Source organism: Gymnoscopelus microlampas, assembly GCF_963454915.1.
Source record: "Gymnoscopelus microlampas genome assembly, chromosome: 23".
NCBI classification, from domain to species: domain Eukaryota; kingdom Metazoa; phylum Chordata; class Actinopteri; order Myctophiformes; family Myctophidae; genus Gymnoscopelus; species Gymnoscopelus microlampas.
Window position 1 is genome coordinate 25,344,691 of NC_139960.1, and position 22,847 is coordinate 25,367,537.

Consider the following 22,847-nt stretch of genomic DNA (forward strand, 5'->3'; position numbering starts at 1 on the left):
GGTTTACCAAAGAACCAGATCGATTGCGGTGGTTGTGTGGGAGATTCCAACTTTCTGGGTCAACTGCGCAGTTCAACTGCTGTGTTTGATGGAAGAAGAACCTGCACACAATCTCACATGGTACTGTATTATTAGCAGTGGTGGAAAATGTACTCCAATATTGTGCTGTACTCAAATTTTGCATCAAATTTGTCAACATCTTTCCAAAATAGCAGATCTACAAGCTCACAACGCAACAGATCTATTTTCAAAAAGACAAAAGTATAAAATAAGGCTCAATTGCTTTATGTATGTTTTTTTTTTGGCTTCCATGTGGTTCTCCAAATTTAAAAGTGATGTTGATGACATCAGTCTCGCCTAAATATGGAGGGACTGAATCTGACATTATTAATTGACAAAATGTGAAAATTATTAAGTTTATATAAAAATCACAGGGCGCCCGCTGGCCTAGCGGTCCAGGCACATACCACATATGCTGGTAATCCAGCTTGACAGCGTGTCGCGGGTTTGACTCCCGACCCCGACATCCTTTGCTGTGTGTACCCCCCCCCCCCTACTCCCCATTTCCTATCAGCCCACTATCCTATCTATAAAGGCTATAAAGCCCCCAAAAAATACAAATACAAATCACAATAATATCCGGTGTCGAAATTTGCAAGATTAGCCACGGTCAGATCGACCCTCTAAATTTTAAACATGTTGCACAGAATCAAAACTTGCTTTCATCCACTTTCAACCTGGCATCTTTGTCATCTATCGGGGAGATTTCTAATGATCACAACAACACGCAGTACCTCTTGCACACAGTGCTGTACTGGTGCATACACACAGAGTGAGCCAAATAGTGTCCGAGAGAGAGAGAGAGAGAGATAGGGTGATATGCACATAGAAAACATAGTTTAACATTATGTCACCACAGTATTATTAGAGCATGCAAACTGGCAGAGACCTGCGCTCTGCCCAGCATGCATACTTGAGTAAAGTCACAAGACGTCACCAGCTTTCTGTATACTTTGAAGGGACTAATCGTACAAGCATACTTTGATGTCAAAGTGCGTATCTGGCATGCAAAATGTATACAGGTTGACAAGTCTGCAGCTGTATTAGTTGTACAAAAACCCATTAACTCATACATCACAAAGTGTACACTATCCTTTCCATGACTCGCCCCATTGACATACTTGACTGTAAATAAAGAATGATGTGTGGGACACCTCAATGCGTTGTGTAAATCATTTTAATTGTTCTATTATCTTTACAAAACACTTGACACTAGCAGATTAAAAAAATTACATTTCCAAAAAGTGTGCTGTGTATATATTTTTGTCTTTCACCCATTTGCCTTTTTTCTTTTATGTTTTCATCATGAATTGAACGGCTGTACAATGTTTTTCTTTTCCTCCTGTGTGAGTCGGTTTCCCATAGCAAGTAAAGGCAGATAAAATGTCCATTATGCTTTGTACACAGCCTCCTTGTTTTACAGTTAAGCAATCAGCGACAGAGAATGTATAGGCCAAGTGCAAAACTCTGAAGAAAACCTCAAGACACTAAAAAAGCAGGTGTGAAAAAGAAATAATGCACAGAGATACAGTAGAGAGAAAGAGAGATACAGTAGAGATTCCTTGCCTCTTAAACCCTACTTCTTTGACCGGAGTCCACCTCTCGTCCACCACTCGGTCCGCTTGATTTTTCCCCTCTACTCCAAATCTCTTTGCCAAAATAGCCAATCTGCTATTTTTGCCAAATGTTTGTCCCAGAATAGGGAAGCTAAAGTTCATGTATTAAGCTTGCCCACCTAGGCATTTTGTTTAACATTTTGAATATATGAAATTTCAATGCATTCTTCTGAGGGTCATTATAACCAGGTTGAGATTACTGCATTTTCATTGCACAGCCAGGTCTTTGAATGGCATCGAACAAGGTCGTGACAGTGTGTCATTGCAAAGAGAGGCAAACCACTACTGCAAGCAGAACTCACACTGCAGACTGTTGACACGTGAAGGCAAATTTATCCTTTGTCAAGCAGCCGTGTTGTGCGACAAAAGTAACAATGCATAAATGAGCCTTTAGGCGCTTTAAACAGGCAAGAGGGTGAGAAAGGAAACGTAAGCGAGAAAACCACAACCTCAGAGCAGTATGAATACAGTATGTTTATACATGTACAAATGTCCATGACCTCTACGTGTACATAACTTATTAAATAATAATGATTCTTTTTTTTTGTTATTATAATTATTTAAAGTAAAACAAATGAAGCCTTTACAGAAATCAAACAACCATGCACAGTATTATTGTCTGTCGAGAAAAGTCAAAGAGTCAATATGATGGTGGTATCATGTATGGACAGCATGTACTGTATATCTTTAAGTATGTGCACAAACAATATTTCATTTCATTTCATTTGTGTATGCCTGCGCATTCATTTGCACACATATGCATACTGTGAGTATGTGTTTTAAGGGCAGTTGGGATGTTAGAATCCCATTCTTAGAGAAACAGAATATGAGCGAGGGAAAGGTTCCTCCCTTCCCTCTAACCAGTACTAATTGATCCTGGTACAGTGATCCAAGGCTAGGATGAAGGCATCCATTCTAAGTTTAAAGATACTTTTATCTGAATAATTTCAACTCCCACAGATGGCGCCATTGCACCACCATAGACTGAAGACCAGGAACCCATATGTGCTGAAGCAGGGGAGGTAGTGCAGAGAGGGGTGGGCCTCTACACTGGCCCAGGGATGGAGAGAAGAGATGGAAAGAAAGCGGAAAGGGAGAAGGGAGACATGGCTGGAGAGATGGGTTGGGGGTTAAGACAGACTATGTCGGTAGTGTACCTCGGCTTGGGAGCGGATGCGGATTGCTTAACAGAGTTACTGGCTATATTTCTGTATCCGTTTGTTTTGTCACTGTATAAAAGTGCTCCTCTCTAGGGAATATTTCCCAGCAGGTCACGAAGGCCTGTGACAGCCGTTTCGACTATGTGACACTAAAGTTCTCCACCATAACTCACAACTCTGTCATTCTGCGTCATCAAATAAATTAAACCGAATTCAAAGAGAGAGAGAGAGAGAGAGGCGTCAGTGGCTCAGGAGGTAGAGCGGCCATCTGGGTGCCGGAAGGTTCCTGGCGCTATAGAAATGCAGACCATTTTTAAGACACAAAATGGCTGCCGTAAAGTAGTCTGGGGGGCTCATTGACATCATGGGATGTGAATCAAACTGTACATTTCCTTGTCAATGCTACTTTTGGCATCCTATCACAGTTCTTTTGTTGCGTAAAAAAAAATGCTGTTTTTGGATTATTTCATCAACATAAATGCAATTCATTCTAAATTAGGATAAACATTTCTTTGTGTTTTCAGAGGAAAATGGGCTGAATTACACTGTCATTTTAATTTGTCATGTTTTCGACAGGGATGGATGGTAGTGATGATGCTTAATGAACACAGAAACAATGAGATTAAATTAGAAAAGACAAATACTGCTTTGTGTATATCTGTGTTCATATAAGTAAGAGCACACGCGCATGTCTGTGTGTGTGTGTGTGTGTGTGTGTGTGTGTGTGTGTGTGTGTGTGTGTGTGTGTGTGTGTGTGTGTGTGTGTGTGTGTGTGTGTGTGTGTGTTAGCCGGAAGAGCAGCAACCCCCAGCGGGCGTGGCCTGTGGTTCGTCGTCAACAATCTGTACTCCCCGCCTACTTGATGCGGATTGACTGGCACCGTTGCCCTTCAACCTCTCCTCTGCCTGAGCCGTCTCCATCATCCCTTCATCATAAAGAGAGAGAAAGAGGGATGAATTTGAGAGTGTGGGGGGGAGGGGGGAAAGAGGGAGACGGGGAGTACATAAGAGTACTTGATTAACTCTTTGCCTGCCACCGACGAGATTTCTCGTCAGATTCTGCTAAGGCGCAGCCTGCCACTGACGAGTTTGAGAGATTTGTGTTTTCAGTGGTTTTCCACCAGATGGCGCTGTTAGCTACCTATGAATGATGCCTTGCATGTCAGAAAAGGATAGACCTGGACATGACGTTTACACACAGCTCATTTACTTCCTGTTTATTCGTTGTGGAAAAATGGCTTCATCTCCGTTCCTGTTTTTTGGCAAAAACAAGCCACATTCAACTGGCCACAACTATGCAACGGATTACCGCGACCGGACATTTCTTTTCCCCCGATTCTATGAGATTTTTCAACGGTTAGTAAAAACACTCGAAAAACGCTGGCAGTGGCGTGGCAAATGATTTTTTATTACATTATTATTATGTTATTTCGTGGCAGTTAAAGGGTTAAGAGTACTTTTATCCACCACATATTTGCCACACTGCAGATTATGAAGGGTGTCAGGACTTACTTTTACACAGATCCAGGAACAGTTCCTCGATGCCTTTATTTAGCTTGGCTGACGTGTGGTAGTGTCTGGCCCCCACTGACTCAGCATAACTGCAGAAAGAGCGAGAGAGACAGAAAGAGAGCGAGAGAGAGAGACACACACACAGAGAGTCAGAAGGGGGCCAATGGACAGATACAGTGGTAGAGAAGTGGAGAAAATTAACAGAGTAATGGAATAGAATTAATTACAGGTGGCTGGGTCACAACATAGAAAGAAACACACACACACACACACACACACACACACACACACACACACACACACACACACACACACACACACACACACACACACACACACACACACACACACACACACACACACACACACACACACACACACACACACACACACACACACAAATAAAACACTGGGCCTCATTCATAAAGTTTCCTCTAACATTTCTGTTACATCTTTGTTTATGCCTGCTTCTAAGTAAAGGCCAAAGTCGGATTCATGAAAGGGTGTGTACAGCCTTAATTTGTGTGCATACACAGGTGTATTAATGGATTAATGCCCTAACAACACCATAAAAGGCATGCACTGAAGGGTTGTGTTCAAGTGTAAAAAGAAGAGAAAAGCACGGCGGTGTCACTCGTCAAAAAGAACAGATCTACAAGCTGACAATGCTTCGCATTGTGACACCTTGTTAGCTTGTAGATCTGATGTTTTTGGCAAGTGATTCCCATACGCGATGGATTGTGAACTGAATTTTCATTATTGAAATTAAATGATTGCTGATACGTTTTTTACATATCCTAACTATTCTATCTGCTGTCCTGCATCGGGAATGACACAATTATCCAGACTGCATCTTCATCAGATGGTAAGTCTATGAATTATTTTTATGGTGTTTGTGTGATCAACTCTCATCTTATAATTACTATTCGAGTTTAATACCGCAACTACCACCACCTGGGGTGGAGGTAGGTCTGTTGCGGTCCTGCAACATTAAGACATGAAATTGTAAACAATTTGCCACATTGTGGCCACACTGGCAGAAACTGCAAACACACACAAACACACAAACAACTAGAAACTACCGGTAATAAAAATCGGTTGAATATGCATAATCTCTATAAATTCAGTTATGCATCCTTAATTAAAATACAAGCAATAGATCACTGAATATGCTTTTTTATTTGTATTTTATTTTACAAATGTTGTGCACTGAACCATTTAATTGAGGTTTGGCACTACAGTAATTGATTTTACATCAAGAAAAAAAGGTCAGTACGCACTGGGAGCATTCTTTTTTGGGGATTCATTCGTATAATTCAACCTGCTGTTTGTGTTATGAGTACATGCACACTGACCGTGATTATAACGAGGCGATTTAACAACGTAGTTATTTTTCGAAATGAGGCTGGATTTTCACCGCAAATAAAATCAACCTGTATTAATGAGGCAGCGTTTTCACATCGTTTATTCGCGTTGCTCCTGGTGTGTAATGAAATGTAGCCATTCTAAGCATGTCTATGAGCAGATTTTTTTGGGTGTACCAACAAACAAATTCAGCTAATAAGAAGAATGATGAATCAGGCTATGCTTGTGGAAACGCTCACACGGACATCAAATATGATCGTAAGCACGTTTTGTGAATGAGGCCCATTGTACCTAGTGAAAACCTTATGTGTCCTTACAATATGAACCTGAAAAGTGATGTAAATGTCAACAGATTCCTTACCTCTCAGCCTCCTCCACTGATACATGCCTGTCTTTGTCCAAGTCAATTTTATTACCTGAGAGAGAGAGAGAGAGAGAGATTTTGGAATTGACATTTTAGAACTTTTTTGATAAGGCCATTAAAACGTAAAAGTTAATTCATAAATGATAAAATGTTGTATTATCTAGTTATTAATTAGTATTTAAAAAAACGATTAGTGCACTAATCGATAATCAAAAACATTTGACATTTTATGTCACATCCCTAGTATTTTGCCTATATCTGTTGCCATAACAGAAAGATCAGGAATAATCTAAGAAAATGCCATAGTTTGAGAACGTCTGCATTATTTTACCTGGTTTACACGTTCTGATAGGTCTACTTGAATGTTGCCAGACTTGAAATAATGACTCATGTAGCCTACCAGACCGGTACTTGAACCATGTTTCAGCAGTGCGAGCACCAAAAATACAGCTTACAGTGACAGCACGCTCGAGCATGGCTGTATTAGCGCTTGAGGCTGGCTGTCAAAAGGCTTAGATACAAAGGATTTGTCAGTGATGTCACCGCATTGCGGAAGTGTTTAAGACTTGTGGGGCCACTTAACAACTTAACCCCCGTCCAGTCTTGTGTGTGCATTCACACCGTATGCAACGTGTAGGGGCTATTAGATGGACGAGAGGTCGTTGACGTGTTGAGAACCAAACAATTGTGTATATTCTATTCTTTGGAGTTGGACTTGCGGTGGACTTGCCTCGCAAGTCCACCATCGGACAACTCATCCACCTACCCACCCTGCAGGCAATTTTAATACATGCTAAACATGCAAAAACACCGGTATGGTGCTTTACAAATGTCATTAGATGTGAAGGATGCTGTAAAAACCGGGGGCTCATTAAACACAAGTTCTGATGCCATGTGCTGGCCTGGCACAAAACTGTACCGGACCCATTTTGGGTCATGACCCTGGCTACCCATCTCAGATTTAGAGAAGGAGGAAGATAAGCAGCATACAATGGGCTGGACTAAAAAACATAACTTACCTACTATACATAAACAGATTTCATTGCCCAGCATTTTCCTCAACTCTTTCACCCAGTTCTTCACCTGGTGAAAAGAAGAGCACAGTCAGATGGTAATATGGTATTCATTTACATAAAATAACTTTACTGGGAGCTGATGGTAGGTGTGGCGCTCCACCTCAGCAATCCATCTCCTGTGGGTCTAGCGTATTGGAACGGGGATAGACTTGCACGTTCTCTGATACCGACAGTAAGGCGCTCTGACTTACTTAGTTTACAGTTGTGTTGGATATTCATTGGAGACTAGTTAGGCATCTATGATGCTTACCTTCTGGAAGGAGTCTTCGTCTGTGATGTCATACACTAGTATGGCTCCATTGGAATCTCTGTAATAGATGGGACCTAAAGCATGGAACCGCTCCTGTCCTGCTGTGTCCTGCAGACAATAAAGAGAAATACTAAGGCCACTAGCTACATTGTTAGTGTATGTGTGTGTGTGTGTGTGTGTGTGTGTGTGTGTGTGTGTGTGTGTGTGTGTGTGTGTGTGTGTCTGTCTTACCCATATGGCCAAGTTGACCCTCTTTCCTGTGATGTTGAGCTTCTTCGTGAGGAAGGAAGCCTGAGGAGGGAGAGGAGAGAGTTTACACTATTACTACAGTTATTAAACAAATCACAGCAACCATAGTGTTGTTTTAATTATTATTATTTCAAAACATCTTCATAAAAAGGATACAAAAATAATAATATATAGGTATATATGTAAAAATACATACACAAGTGACTGACAACTTCTCCTGCTCTGACTCATCCTCACACAACCAGCATGAGCGATTGTCACACACAGTTTATTAGTCCCTTATAAGACATTGCATTTGCAGTCTCAGAAAGAAAGGTCATCAGATTTCCAACTTTGCTGATAGAACACAGCTGATGTTAATTTGCTGCTATACCAAGGCTTTATGGAAACCGTGTTGCTAGTTAATTATCTGGGCCCATGGAGCTAGTTAGCAATCCAGACCATGGGCAGTGTTTCATATATGATGAAGTTGTAGCCGTGGTGGCGAATATTTGTATCGGGAAGGAGAGAAAAAAAGAAGGAAAAAGCGCTCAAAACAAGAAGTCAGGTCAGGTGTCAGACAAATACCAGAGCTATTGAGAGAGTACGGCACCCCCATAGACTTCTGTTGTAAAAAGAGAATATTCACATAATGAATTCAAATTAACTATATCAGATTTTCTAAACTCTGGTCCAAGGAGCCCAACCTACTGTTAGTTGTCTTTTCGACCAGATAGTGAATTGTATTCACCTGGCCCATAATTAAACATATAGACTTATACCCATCCACATACTGTGATCCCAAGACCCAAGTTAAAATACGATGCCACTAGAGGGCATAATATCCTGTGATTGAGGCTATGTTAGTTACGGCCACACCACCCACAGTGCAAGTCACTGCCCATATAATCACAATAATGAACTACATTTCAAGTACCGGTAGTAGTATTCTTTCTAACTATAACAGGCCAAGGACCAGACCATTGTGGTATAAATGTGTACTATGAAGCAAAATGTATGAAATGTTTCAACCTGGCCAACATTACATTATTAACAGCAGGGAAATAAAACAATGAATTGCTTACACAATTAACTGCCCAACCCAAATGTAATATGAATGATGACAAAAGTATTTCTCTCTTAAGTTCAAACTACCTCATCACATGGGGAGAGATTAAGGTCAAAACCTCAAGAATGTGTCTGACTGAGCGAGAGAGAGAGACCAACTTGCCTAACTAACCTGTTTGATTCAAGTTTTCATTTGTTATATAAGTGTAATGTCAATAACACACTCCATACACTACAGAACACTAGTTCATGTCATGTAAATAAAGAATTTCAAATTGAATATTAAAAGACAGGATTTTAAACATGTGAGCAGGTGCAATAGAAAGCAGTATTTTGAATGTATGCGAGAGTGATAAAGATTGCATGTGTCTGTGAATGCTTGTGGTTAGGTTCAGTTCCTGGTCCACAGTACTCATATCAGTCACCTGATCATGGAGAAAATAAACTTATACTGTTATCTCACAAGCACCAACTTATCTGACCTCTAACCATGGTACACCATAGGGAGGGACATGACCGAAACCCTTTAAAGACACACAGAGACGAGAGATCTGCCTTTCCTGGTGTGCGATCTATTCTAGACCTATAGGTGAGATTTTTTTACAGCCCTCTGGCGACAGCACAGCAAACCAAAGTATGTCCACCATGTGAGTTCAGTCTATTGAAACTTGAAGTTCATCATTCTTGGATTCTTCCGTTTTGGATTTCAGAGTTTGAGATTTTCACCTGGCAAATAAGGAATCTTAATTCTAATCTAGCACTGACTGTGTTGGGAGTGATTTGCCATCATAAAGCTTAATTAAATCAATATGAACAACAAAGAGAGAGCAGATATTGTTTGTTTGCAGCATTATGTTTAATTAAGACCACATGAAGCTTAACCCTGTGGGTCTAGGATCAACCACAGCTTTCTGTCCCGGACTTCTCCTTAACCCATTAAGACCCATTAAGACCTGAAGCTGATTCTATACAAATGTCTTCTGAATCCTAACAGTTTTTTTTATTTTTTTATCTGCCATTTTTCTCAAAAATAGCAGATCTACAAGCTCATAGCGCTGCACTCGGTGTCGGGCTATGAGCTTGTAGATCTGCTATTTTTGAATAGCCAAAGAAATCAAAAAATTACACAGATGCGTTCCCAGTCTAAATGGGTCAATGGTCTCCCTACAGTAGGAAAGATGAGAGGGAGACAACTGTCCTTCTCTGCATTTGTACTCCCGTTATACCTCATTAATACACAGAATGTGTGTGAACTATATAATATTGAGAAACGAATATGCTTCATAATTGCAGATTTTTTACAGTATTATCTGTGGAAACTAGCGTCAAAAGACAATTACACACAATTATCCGTGACGCCCTAAATGCTGGCAATATAGTTCTATACTTCTTATATTGTGAAAAACTGTCCGTTGTTTAGCTTGGTGCCAGGGCCATTACACACCAGCAGCAATAACCACATCATTTATTTTGGCTATACACAGTATGGCTGTGTCTATGTTTGTCCACTCCACAATGTGCATAGCTTGTAACACACATCACATGTGAGCGGAACCTGAAGACTGATTGACATGGACACAGTACAGTACATTGCCATGAGCAGACGCAACATACCAGAAGATCTGTTGGTTTGCGATGACAGAGATCTAAGAACTGAGGCTTATTCTAAGGCTATGCTCATTCTAAGTTCCTTTGGTTTTACATGTCATCTGAAACTATAAAAATTATATATGCTAAAAACAGACACGTTAATAAGTCTCTGAGCGCGATTCAAGACCACGAGACAACAAACGAAGACAGAATCTTGAGCAGTGTTTCACAACCAGTGGGTAGGGGACCAAAGGTGGACATAGTTCGGATAGGTTCGAGGACTAAATATCAACTTAATGAGGGCACATGCAAATCATTACCCATTCAAGCCTCTCCCCTCCTCTGTCTCTCCAAACAGGCCCAATTCAAGCACTATCTGCAAATAAGTAGCCTGTATTCTCATTCATTCACTCCTTCACCGACTCCCTCAGTCATTCATCCGTTCTGGTCTTCCTCCGAAGTAGCAACGTTTAGAGCTAACCAACCCGACAACTGCAATACAAAACAATGGGTCAACATGTTTAGAAGACGAATATTGCATACTGTACTTAAGAGCATCACGTTCAAATCTGATTCATGGATCATGTTGCAGCGTCAGGGGCAGTGTGTTCACAGACTCCACACAAATTGTTCTCGATCTGCCAGCACCTTTATGCCATATATTTCTAAGGTAAAGACACACTTCTCTTACCAGTGCTGCACATAATGTTTCAGCGCTCGCCTCTGGGCAATTGGGCATCCATTGTTTTTCGGCGGCGCGCTCTGGGCGCCTCGAGTACAAAATAGGTCAACTTTTGGAGAGGAGCACCGCTCATCAATGTCACTTTCACTATGCAGAGGGTTGGAGCAACACACCAATAAGCGGCAAACAATGTCAGGCATCCCACTCATGACTCATGTGTAACACTCAGGAGTCTGGACATGATATTCAAAGTGCTCCACCGTTCAAAAAAACACTTTCTATGGACAGACACGGCCCCTTAGTCAGCACATCACGTGCACCAACTCAATCTATCCTGTCGCTCTCATCTGGATCTACATTCATTATTTCATTTACACACTGAAGTTTAAGAAAATAAATAACAGTGTTGTCAACTTATTATGGACCCGTGTTTAAGTAGCAGAGAGGTTCCAACCCTTCAATTTAATTTTCACCTCCCCTGATCTGTGCAGCAAAGGAGAATCCATTCTATTCCATTCTAGAACCGTCTCCGAGGTGTGAATGAGCCAGAGCTTGCTTTATTTCTATGTCTTACTTTTATCTCTCTGTAAATAAGTACACTGTGGTGGAAAGGTGTGTCTTCTGCCTTGTTTATTATGAGGGGCAAAAAGTGCAAAGCACAGGAGAAGAGGGACTCAATCCATAACGTTCAGAGGGATGTCCGGATGTAAGCAGAGATAAATGATACTTTTGCAAACAGGACGTTTTGCAACATCTGAGCTTTCAGGCCACCGTCATCAGCCCGTTCAGACATGTCGATGGACTGTTAGTCATCAAGGTGAATGCTAATTTGACTCAAACCACAAAGTCGGATAAACTATCAATGCAAAACACACACACACACACACACACACACACACACACACACACACACACACACACACACACACACACACACACACACACACACACACACACACACACACACACACACACACACATATGCAAACAGCAGGCTGGTAAATACAGTACACCTAGTCAGCACTCAGCAGTGATCAAGACTGTACATGCAACACAAGAAACCTACCCATATAATCAGTGGGTTGTACTAGTGCTATCTACTAGTGCTGGGTAATAATAATAAAAAAAGAATATAGCTATTTCTAATGAGCAACATGACAAATTGAGACATTGTAAGGAAACATCAGTAGTAGTACTTTATTTTGGTCATAAAATAAAAATTCTATATATTCATCATATCATATCATATCATATGGATTAGACCAAAAAGGTGTAGGCTGAAGCAATGGCTTATTTTGCCTATCTTTTGCACATCAAAAACCTAACGTATTAAAAGAGAAAAAAAAAGAAAAAACACAACAGGAAAAAACGACAAATGTGATCTCTCAGATGTATAAAAGTAAAAACCAACCAAATGACAATGTTTATCATAAAGCTTAAGTACAGTGGACTGAAAGGCCTCATAGGCCTGTTCTGGGTCATCATTGGCATAGACCTCATCCCAAGTCTGTACGCTCAGGTCCACCTTAAGGGATCACTATGTTTGAGTCAAGCAGAGCTGTTTTCATTTAAGATAATCATTTATATTATATATGGATTATTAATTAGTCTGATTTCCATAGATAAAATATGTACACGTAGAAATGCATGTCACGGAACACTAGTGGTCGCTAGTACTGTCTGGGAACAAACTGCTGAATAACAAGTGGGAGAAAAAGAGAGGAAATGTTTTGGGTGATTAATTTCCCTTACACTGATGAAATACATAAATATATATTAAATGTAGGTTCTGTTTTCATAATGTACATTGAAATATCATAAGTGGAGTACTGGACATATTGTCCAGAACTCCTGATCTCTTAGCATAATGTACAGTATATAGACTAATCTGTGCATGGGCAACAGGCACCCATGAACAGCATGTCCATGGGTGCCTGTTCTGCTTACGCAGTCTACAGACTCTGAGCGTCAGAGGCAGTCAAATGTAACCCCTGGTTACACAACCACTCTGGTAACACAGACAGAGGCTGAACTAATGCTGTGTGACCAGAGACCACTGGCTGCTCCCACACTCCCATACTGCTCACACAGGGAGAGCTAACCGGTGATCTGTAGGGTATGGAGTGTGTGAGAGTGTGACTGATTGAGGCAGGAGAGAGAGAGCGGGAAGGAGAGAGAGATGGAGCAAGTGAGTCATTGATCGAGTGAGCAAAGGAGAACATTTCTGTGTGTGTTCCACTATGTAGGGCAGGCCATCTTCATTAATGCCAAGTACTTCTCACAGCTGGGTTACAAATGCTGTGTCATACTTCCTGGTTCAAACGTTTCCTCTGAAAGCAATGGGGGCTACCATGAATGAATCCTGCTAAAACAGGGGGTGCCCTAATATCAGAGACATGCAAAAGGCATGTGATGGCAATGGGATATCACATGCACACACGTAGAGTATCTCCCTCACACACACACAGACACAGACACACACACACACACTATGTGATGCAAGCTTATGATGGACCACACACTAGCTTCATTGTGTAGAAATACAGATGGGCAACTGAAGAAATATTACTGTATGGTAATCCGATGCTACCTTTGCTGAGACCCCCCCCCCCCCCCAACTGCCTGTACCTGTTGAAAACAACATCCATCTATTCTACATGACCTCAAAACAGTTGCACGTGTAAACAGTGTCTTAAAAGAGCTTTGTCTAAATAATATTACCAAGCCAAGTCACATATTAATATTGTTATTGTTTTATTATTATTATGTGCACCCGCAGTTTGATATTGTTATTGTTTTATTATTATTATGTGCACCCGCAGTTTGATATGCCATTTAGCCCCAAAAGATGACCAACACTAGCAGTGACTGACTAGACTGGACCGCCGCTGATGCCGTTCTGTTTTTCACCCAGTGCCAAATTGCCTAAACTTGTAATCCTGGGCACTACTCTCCCTCTGCCAGCCTGGGGAGAGCCCCGAACTGAGCTTGTGCTTCCTTCAATGCATGAGGACTGAGCAGGCCGCTTCTCATCACCTGACAGGGGGGAGTTTCCCCGGTAGGACGTAGCGGGTGGAAGGAACACGTTATTCCAACCAGTTCCTTTCCCCTCCATCAGACGCCCCGGCTGACCAGGGGGAAACAGTATAGACAGTATAGAGACTAGGATTACTGCATGTTTTTTGTTAGGGTACTACTACCTACCCTAGGGGACACAGGGAGAACATGCAAACTCCACACAGAAAGGCCCTTTCGCCAACCCCACCTAGGGTATATAGGCACTGATGACGCGGAGGAGAGGACACGCCCCCAGCACCCACGGTGGGAATCGAACCCAGGACCTTCTAGCTGTGAGGCGACAGTGCTACCGACTGCTCCACCGTGCCCCCTTAATGCTGTTCTGTTATCATAGTGGGTGGAGGAGGAGGAGAGCTCATAATATGAGCTCTTCGGCCTTGTCTCCACCAGGCCGAAGGCGTGGCAGAGACTATGCTTTGCAGTGTGAGTGAGTGAGTGAGTGAGTGTGTCTCCAGCTAGTCTCTGCCACTGTTGGGCCCATGACAGCGAAACGGTGCAGGCGAGCGGCTTCGAATGCTATCAATGCATTGAATGGGAGATTATCACGTTTTATCAAGACCATTGAATGGGCGAGTAGGCGACGAGTAGGCGATATACGGACCTACCCGCGATTTGTCAGACCATTTATTGGGCGTAATCAGGAGCTACTGACCTACTTGGAGGCGGAGCAGTCCCCACAACAAGATTTACGATTCTGTGCCTATCGGTACATAACGCTGAGTAGGCTCAGGCGAACGTCACACCGTTCAGGACGGCAACTCGGACGCTTTAGCTCCCTCGGTAGTCCTTCACGCGGTTCCAGTTCGCCTGAGACTGCGCGTCTCCGTCATTGTCCAAAACCAAAACCGAAACTGAACTATTTAAGTCATCTCCGTTGGTAGGTCAGTATGTCTTGATAACACCCAATGAATGGTCTGATAAATCGCGGGTAGGTCAGTATGTCGCCTACTTCACCCATTCAATGGTCTAATAAAAGGTGATAATGTCCCATTCAATGCATTGATAGCATCCGAATCAGGTGTGCAGGCACACTCCCTGGATGTCAGAGCAGAACCTCTGTTATCGGCCTGTTATAGCACCACCAGGAGGTCATTTTTTGCAAAACATTTTTTTTTCATATTACTCCTACAGATTTTGTCCAAAAAATTACACAAATCAGTACACAGTATCTCTATAGTCATTAAACGAAACAGGTATTTCAGGTTTTTCATATTCCAACCTGATTGGCTAAGATTGGCTTCCAAAGTTTGCAGGAGTGCTCGGTTTTGAACAAAATGTCTCAAATAATGAACGCAGCGTGCGATTTCTGTGAAATATTGCAGTTGCACGCACATTCCCACTAGGCCGAGGAAGAAATGACACCTCATGGTGGCGATAATAGGTAATAGGCCGATTTGTGTTTTTACCTATAACTCTACCGATCTGCGTAAAACTTTCAATGCGCATTCCCTAGAGGTCAAGGAAAAACCTTTAACCTGCATTTTTCACATCTGCCTTTTATAGGGCCACCAGAAGGCCAACTGAAGTAAAACACATTTTTTGATATTACTTCTTCAGATTTTATCCAAATTCCACGCAAATCAGTACACATGATCTCTATAGTCATGTGATAAAGTCGAATCTGTTAGATTTTTCATATTACATCCTGATTGGCTAAGATTGACATCTTAAGTTTGCAGGAGTGGCCCGTTTTGAACAAAATGACCCAAATCATGAACGCATCGCCCGATTGCGACGAAACTTTGCACGCACATTCGCACTGCATTGAGGAACAAATGCCACCCTTTTGACATAGCCCTATTATAGCGCCACCAGGAGGCCCTGGTTGCAAAACACATTTTTTTCATATTACTCCTACTACAGATTTTGCCCAAACATCACACAAGTCGGTACACATTATCTCTATAGTCATGTGATCGAGACGGAACTGTCCCATTCTTCATATTCCATCAACATTGCTGGCCCACAATAACCTACCTGCCCTGGCGGAGACCTGTGCTCCGAGGAGCACTTTTTCTAGTTTGGGATAATCTCGGGTGGGCGGGGGAAAGCTCATATTTCGGCCACCAGAAGACCCGAGAAGGTTTCGCAACAGCTCAGCTCACCCGGGATGAACCGGACAGCCCCAAAACATCAGAGCACACGCACGCACGCGCGCACACACCACACACACACTGACTGACAGCAACTCAACTGACACACAATAGTGGTCAAAAAGAAAAAAAAAACCTTGGTTGCAGATAGAGAAGAAAAAGCCTTGATTACCATATAATGCTATTGCTAAGCTATCTGGTGGTTAGCATGTCGCTTCCTGGGGGCCATCATCTGAGATGATCAGGCCACCCCAGGAAGCGACATGCTAACCACTAACCAGATTCATCTCTCACCTGTAAAGTTGTGATGTGTTTATCGTTGAACTTGTTCTCGCAGTACCGCAGCACCAGGGACGTCTTGCCCACGCAGCCTTCCCCCAGCAGAACCACCTTGAAGGAGTAGGTCTTGTTGTTGTTGCCGCCCGCTCCCCCAGATGCCATGGTTTATATCAAGACAGCGAAGAGATGAATCCCCCTTGGCTTCAGTACAAGTCGCTATTAGCTTAGCTAGCGATGCTAACCCCCATTAAAGTGAAGTGTTGCGTCGGAGCTCACATCAGATCAGCCCTAAAAAAAACAGCAAGGGGGGAAAGACATAAAAACAAATCCGGGAGGGACGGGAAATAACCAAAAAGTCGTTGAGGCGGACGTATCCCACTCAGACCGATATCTACCAGCGAATGTCAGATATTTATAATTTAAATATCAAAGTATTTCTTTCCCCCACCCGTGTTGTTGAGACTCTTCGCTTTCGTATCCAACTAATGGCGTCTCCCTGAGCCTGGTTTAGCTTAGCTTAGCTTCCCTCTACGTCCTAGAGGCAAGATACCCAAGGGTGCGTCAGTGATGTCACCATCACGCGGAAGCGCTTCGTCGTCGGGGCTTCATATTTTTTGCTTGTTGGTATGATATCATTTGTTTATTTTAATTTTATTTGGGATTACAGTTCAAAGTACAATATACCCCAGTACGGATCGCAATCACAAATGTGAGATCATCTACATTGAAAGTGTTCATCCAGATCGATAAGTAATCGTGCATAGTCGTTGGCTTTTATTTGAGACATGGGTAACTGCAGACAAAGATGGCGCTGGAACTTGTTTTACTTGGCAAAATAAAACCACTATGGGATTTAAAGCACTATCCCTATAAATACCTTTCAAATAGCTATTTTATTGGTCCCCTACTGCAACCGAAACACTTCCGGTTATTTTTTGACGTCACAGACTTATCCTTGGTATCCTTATTCTAGTGTACGTCATGCTTTGATCATATGATGACAAGGGCCCCTGTTCCCGTCATTATCAAAGTGGTGGTGGGGAGTTTTGTTATGTTAACATATTAGGCCTGTCAGATCACACATACATTCGGGAAATGACAGAATGAACACTGTTATATTCCCCGCCCTCATAACGGGAGCAGATTAATTTGTAGGACATGTTATTTATTTATTTTTGACATGGTTTCTCAAGCAGCAGGTGCGTGAACTTGACATCCTTTCCCCCTTTCAGCCTATACTTTACATACTAGGGGACGCTTTTGACAGCCCAATGTTATTCAACCTGTGAGCCGTGGTGTAAAGTGTAAAGTACATTTATACTGTACTTAAGTACACTTTTGAGGTATTTTTTACTTTAGTGGAGTATTTCCAATTTTCAATACTTTCTATACTTTTGGTACTTAAGTGTATTTTGATGCCAATACTTTTGTACTTTCACTCAGGTCAATTTTGATTACCGGACTGTTACTTGTAACAGAGTTTTTCTACATTGCAGTATTGATACTTTTACTACTTTTTCCACCACTGCCTGTGAGTCAGTCAGAACCAAAAGGCTAGACCCACCAATGCAACTAGTCGCAACGCCTTACAACAAAACAGTTTTAAGGCCAGTCCACACCAATGCAACTCCTTGCAACTGCCATTGGGGATAATGGTTGCAGGGCAGGAATTTCATGAAGGCCATGGCCGGCGTGCCGCGTTGCCCCTCAGTTTGGCCTTGTGCCCCTCAAAAGAATTGCATGCCCTGAGGCCACAGCGGCCTTAATGCCCCAGCTGACTGTACCACTTTCTCCTCTGTCTCTTTCTTGTCATGTAGACGCCAGTGTCTTTTGTTGAGATTCTGAATTCTTAACTCCCCTGAGTGCCCATCTTTAAACCAATCCAGTAACTTTGATTGGTGCAGGGCTGAGCATGGATCAGATTGTAAATACCATCATTTATTTATTACACTGCAGATAGTAAATCTAACCCTTAAATTCAATTAATTCTTTCATTAGACTAAAATCTTGATGGCCTTCCTGCATTTGGCCTTTGTGCCCTAAATAATGGACAACACCAAAGGCCATGTGGCCTTGACCCTAAAATGACAAAATTCCAGGCCTGGTTGCAAATAGTTGCATGTTGCAAGGAGTTGCATTGGTGTGGACTGGCCTTAAAAGTGGACTGTGGCATGTTCTGACAGGGTCATAGAAAAAGAGCCACTTTAAATAGTAATAAACTAATAAATACACAATAAATAGAATAGAATAATGTGTTACAACCTGATATAGACTATTGGATTCTGTCTCTATGGTCAGTGGGAAATCAACTGAAAATGACTTACAAACTGTGACTTCAGACTTATTTATGTATTTAAATGAATACATATTTATTTGAATCTATTATGGTCTTTCCCGTGGCTTTGAAAAACGGTGTAGCCAGGTCAGGGTAGGCAACAACATTAAGTCTACTATAGGCTATGCTATAGCCTAGGCCAGTGGTGGAAGAAGTACTTGTCAGATATTTTACTCAAGTAAAAGTAGCAATACTACAATATTAAAATACTCTGTTACAAGTAAAAGGCCTGTGTTCAAAATGTTACTTGAGTAAAAGTACATAATTATTGGCATCAAAATATACTTAAAGTACCAAAAGTTAAAGTACAAAAATGTTTGAAAATAGCAGATCTTACAAGCAGATCTACAAGCTCACAACTCGTTGCGATGCAACGCGTTGTAGCTTGTAGATTGGCTATTTTTTTTTATCGAATAGCCTTGGTATAAAATAGGGCTGAAGTGGTTAATGTATGTTTTATAATGTAATAATTTATATCTGCAAAGTAACTTGTAACTAAAGTTTTAAAATTATTGTAGTGGAGTAAAAGTATAATATTTGCCTCTGAGATGTAGTGGAATAGAAGTAAAAAGTACAGAAAATTTGAAACACTCTGTGTCCGAAACACACCCTGCGGTGAACATGCCCATTCCCATTCTCTTCCAGTATGTAGCCTATGACCAGTGGTGTAAAGTAACTAAGTACATTTACTCAAGTACTGTACTTTTTTTAGGTATCTTTTATTAAACTGGAGTATTTCCAATATTCAGTACTTTTACTTTTACACCACTAATCTCAGAGGCAAATATTATACTTTTACTCCACTACAGTTATTTGAAAACTAGTTACTAGTTACTTTGTAGTTACCTATATACATTTCGGCCATTTGAAAATAGCTGATCTACAAGCTGTGATCTACAAGCTTGTGAGCTTAAAGATCTGCTATTTACAAAATATATTTTACATTTTAAACATTTGAAAACTTGTGAAATGGGACACTGCACAATTCCGCACAATGAGTAGCCTACTTTCTACTTTATATCAATACTTTTGTACTTTTGCTCAAGTACATTTTTAATTCCTAAATTTTCCTAAATGTTACAAGTACATTTTTACTTGTAACAGAGTATTTCTACATTGCAGTATTGATACTTTTACTTAAGTAAAAAATTTGAGTACTTTTTCCACCACTGCCTATGACATGAAAGAACGTGCACTGAGTGGGTCATGACTCATGATCTTATGCAAGTTCATGTCACACAGTAGGCTACACAAAGCAGGCTACTATGGGTTTTGCAAAACAAAACAGTGGTGGTCACAAGATGCTATTCCATGTAATCCATTACCTCTACACAGTAGCCCCGTTTGGAACCTCACTCTCCACGATAGAGGTTCCAAACGGGGCTACACACAGTGAGTAAATCTCCCAGAATCAAATTATGCAATTTTCACTTCCATTATAAACCAGTGAACTTTATTCAACACCAAGGTTAAAAGCAGAAATAAGGAAAGAAGACACGCAAAAATAAGGTTATTCTACTTTTACACAATGTTACTCTGTCACATTTTTCATTATCGAAGGAATAAAGCTATCATTAATTGTTGTAAAATTAAATAATAGCCATAATAATAATAATAATATAGTAATAACAACAATGAAAGGGACTGGGGTTGGTTAGCTTGATGTATTTCTTTCTCACACACACAAAAGAAGACCAGGTTATTATATTTTAATTTCACATAAATTAACTAAGTAGCCTGCCCACATCGGACATTTGTATTTAGTGGCAAGGTTGCTAATGTAGTTTCACAAGTTATATCACATGTCTGATTGTATGTACACATCATATATAGTGCATCATACTAGTAGTAGTTTATTCAGAGTTTTACTGTATAAGCCATTCTAACAAAAATGTTTTATATAACTTGGTTACTGTTGAACATTTGACTAATCCTTTTCTAGGTTATGACATTTTAAATAAACAGGTATTTAGAGAAAGAAAGACCCTATGATCCCTGCAAGAAAGCTGTCGCACTGCTGCTGTCGAACAGATGCTTCAACGGTGTCGCACTATGAAATCTACAAGCTCACAACTCATCGCATCTACAACGTGCTAGGCTTGTAGATCTGCCATGTTCGGTGCGTCACAATGTCGTACAACAAAGTATAAATCAGGCCATGGGAGCATGGCTATGGTCTCTACAGCTCAGACATGGTTTGTTAGGCGTTTCCAGTGAAGTCATTGTCTGGTGAAACAGAGGAAGTTCCTTCTCTCGCTGCAGTCCCTGGCCTCCCAGCTTCTGGTTCCATTTCCCTCCCTGTTTACGGTACCACAGTGCTGCCACCAGGCTGGGCAGAGAGGCATGCCCCAGTGGTGCTCTAGCTTGTCCCCGCTCACCCACATCCACTGGCTAGCCAGGAACCGCAGGCCGGTCCACACCTGGAGAGGAGAGGAAGATGAGTAAATCTCCTTTGATTGGGTACATGCAGTACCCAGCAAAATGACATGGGTATCTATCGATACAAAAAAGTGAGGCATTTGAAATATGAAATGGATCCCCATATCATTTTGTTGTGCAAAGAAATAATGCAAAGAAATAATATTAAATATAGAAATAATAATATGTGAGTTACGTATCTCACATATTATACATTTTAACATTCAAATCGTTTTTAGTTCAACTCTTAAGTTTTTGTTACTGCCTATGTATCTACTGCCATGGCAGATCTACACACACACACCTGGTCAGACGTAGCCTTCAAGATCTTCTCCCTAGCATAGAGGTGGTCATCAAGGGAGAGCAGGCTGGCTAGGTCATGTCGGCATGTGTCACGCAGAGATCTACAGTAATCCAGGGCTTCCTCCCATGTCTTGTTCTCCTTCACCAGGATCAGCTTCTCCTCCAGAAAGGAAGACCTGGAAAGGCATTGTTTATTGTGCCACGTCGTTAAGCCGGACCTGACAAAACCACAGTCTTGATTGTCTGGTTGTCCCGTTGCCCAGTCTTTGAAGTAGGACTGCTGCTCTCCAACCCACTTCCACACACCATCTACATCCCTGGATAAAATGACAGGGATGTTAGTTGTTCCTGTCTCACAATGCTATATACTCTAAACCTCAGTATTGAAATGCCCTTGGCATTAAAGGACCACTGCACCCATTTTAAACCTATCTTCACATAAATGGTCCTCACTAATCCTCATTATAACATTTCTGTCTACTATCTCAGAGGAGGGCTGTGGACAGTTCAGAAACTTGCCTTCCAGTGACATACATTTATATGCAGGTTTCAAACTTATTTTTTTAAATGAATGCAAGAACAATGGTTTATATTTCAGCATGCATTCAGCAAGCATCCAGCCCCTAATGTTATGACGTCATTAAATGACTTGTCAACGTCACTTCGTGAAGTCGACTTGCAAAAATCTGAAGTTGTTAATGTACCAATTACTATATGATGAAGATAGGGTTGAAAATGAGGGAAGTGCTCCTTTATTTGTATTTTTTTCTTCTCTCTCTCTCTCGCAAATGTTGTACTGTACCTGTACAATCCAATCCATGCGGAAAAATCAAAAAACAAGTTTTGATCATGTCCTTCATTGATGGTGGCCATGCCTTGGAAATTATCATCACAGTACTGCCGACCCTTCTCCCATGTCATCAACTGTTTCACCACGGTAATGGACTTCTCATTATTGCATATGGTGAATCGTTGTTCGGAGCAGGGTGCAGTGTACCACTTCCCATGCCAAATATCACTGCAATTCCTATCTAGGCCAAAATGCCCCATCACTAAGCTGGGTCCCATGGGGGTTTCCGCCAGTTCTGTCCACCTCCAGAGTGTGGGATCTGAGGTGTCACGATGCAGCCCAATCCAGAAGTCATCCAAAGTGTGCATTGATAGCATCCGAATTGGGTGGTTCCAGAGGGAGTCAGCTTCATCTTGGCTCCTGAACAATGATTAAAAAAGTTTTATTTTACATTAGTTCAATCAGTAATGTTTCTTATCAACTCATCTTTAATTGTGCTGCCCGGTCAGGTATTCATTCAGAAAAAAAATGTTTGGTATATCTATCCATTAATTAACTGTCTGTGTGGCCCTGGCCCAGGC

The 22,847-nt window shown here is 41.4% G+C and overlaps 1 protein-coding gene across 1 annotated transcript; it reads right to left on the reverse strand.

Moving 5' to 3' along the window:
- Window positions 1-1,219: 1,219 nt before the first annotated feature.
- Window positions 1,220-16,935, reverse strand: rab21 (RAB21, member RAS oncogene family). Its single transcript, XM_084050087.1, has 7 exons — window positions 16,436-16,935; window positions 7,634-7,693; window positions 7,403-7,510; window positions 7,096-7,159; window positions 6,074-6,128; window positions 4,348-4,436; window positions 1,220-3,761 (listed from the first exon to the last, which is right to left on the reverse strand). Exons 1-7 carry the CDS (start codon window positions 16,580-16,582, stop codon window positions 3,622-3,624), a joined length of 663 nt encoding a protein of 220 aa, XP_083906213.1. The 5' UTR covers window positions 16,583-16,935; the 3' UTR covers window positions 1,220-3,621.
- Between the last annotated feature and the right edge of the window lie 5,912 nt (window positions 16,936-22,847).

Coding starts and splice junctions, on each gene's coding strand:
- rab21 (XM_084050087.1), bottom strand. CDS start 16,582: ATGGCATCTGGGGGAGCGGGCGGCAACAACAACAAGACCTACTCCTTC. Junction 7,511..7,633: donor GGGTCAACTTGGCCATATGG/GTAAGACAGACA, acceptor TATTGTCTGCAG/GACACAGCAGGACAGGAGCG. Junction 3,762..4,347: donor GTTCCTGGATCTGTGTAAAA/GTAAGTCCTGAC, acceptor TTTATGATGAAG/GGATGATGGAGACGGCTCAG.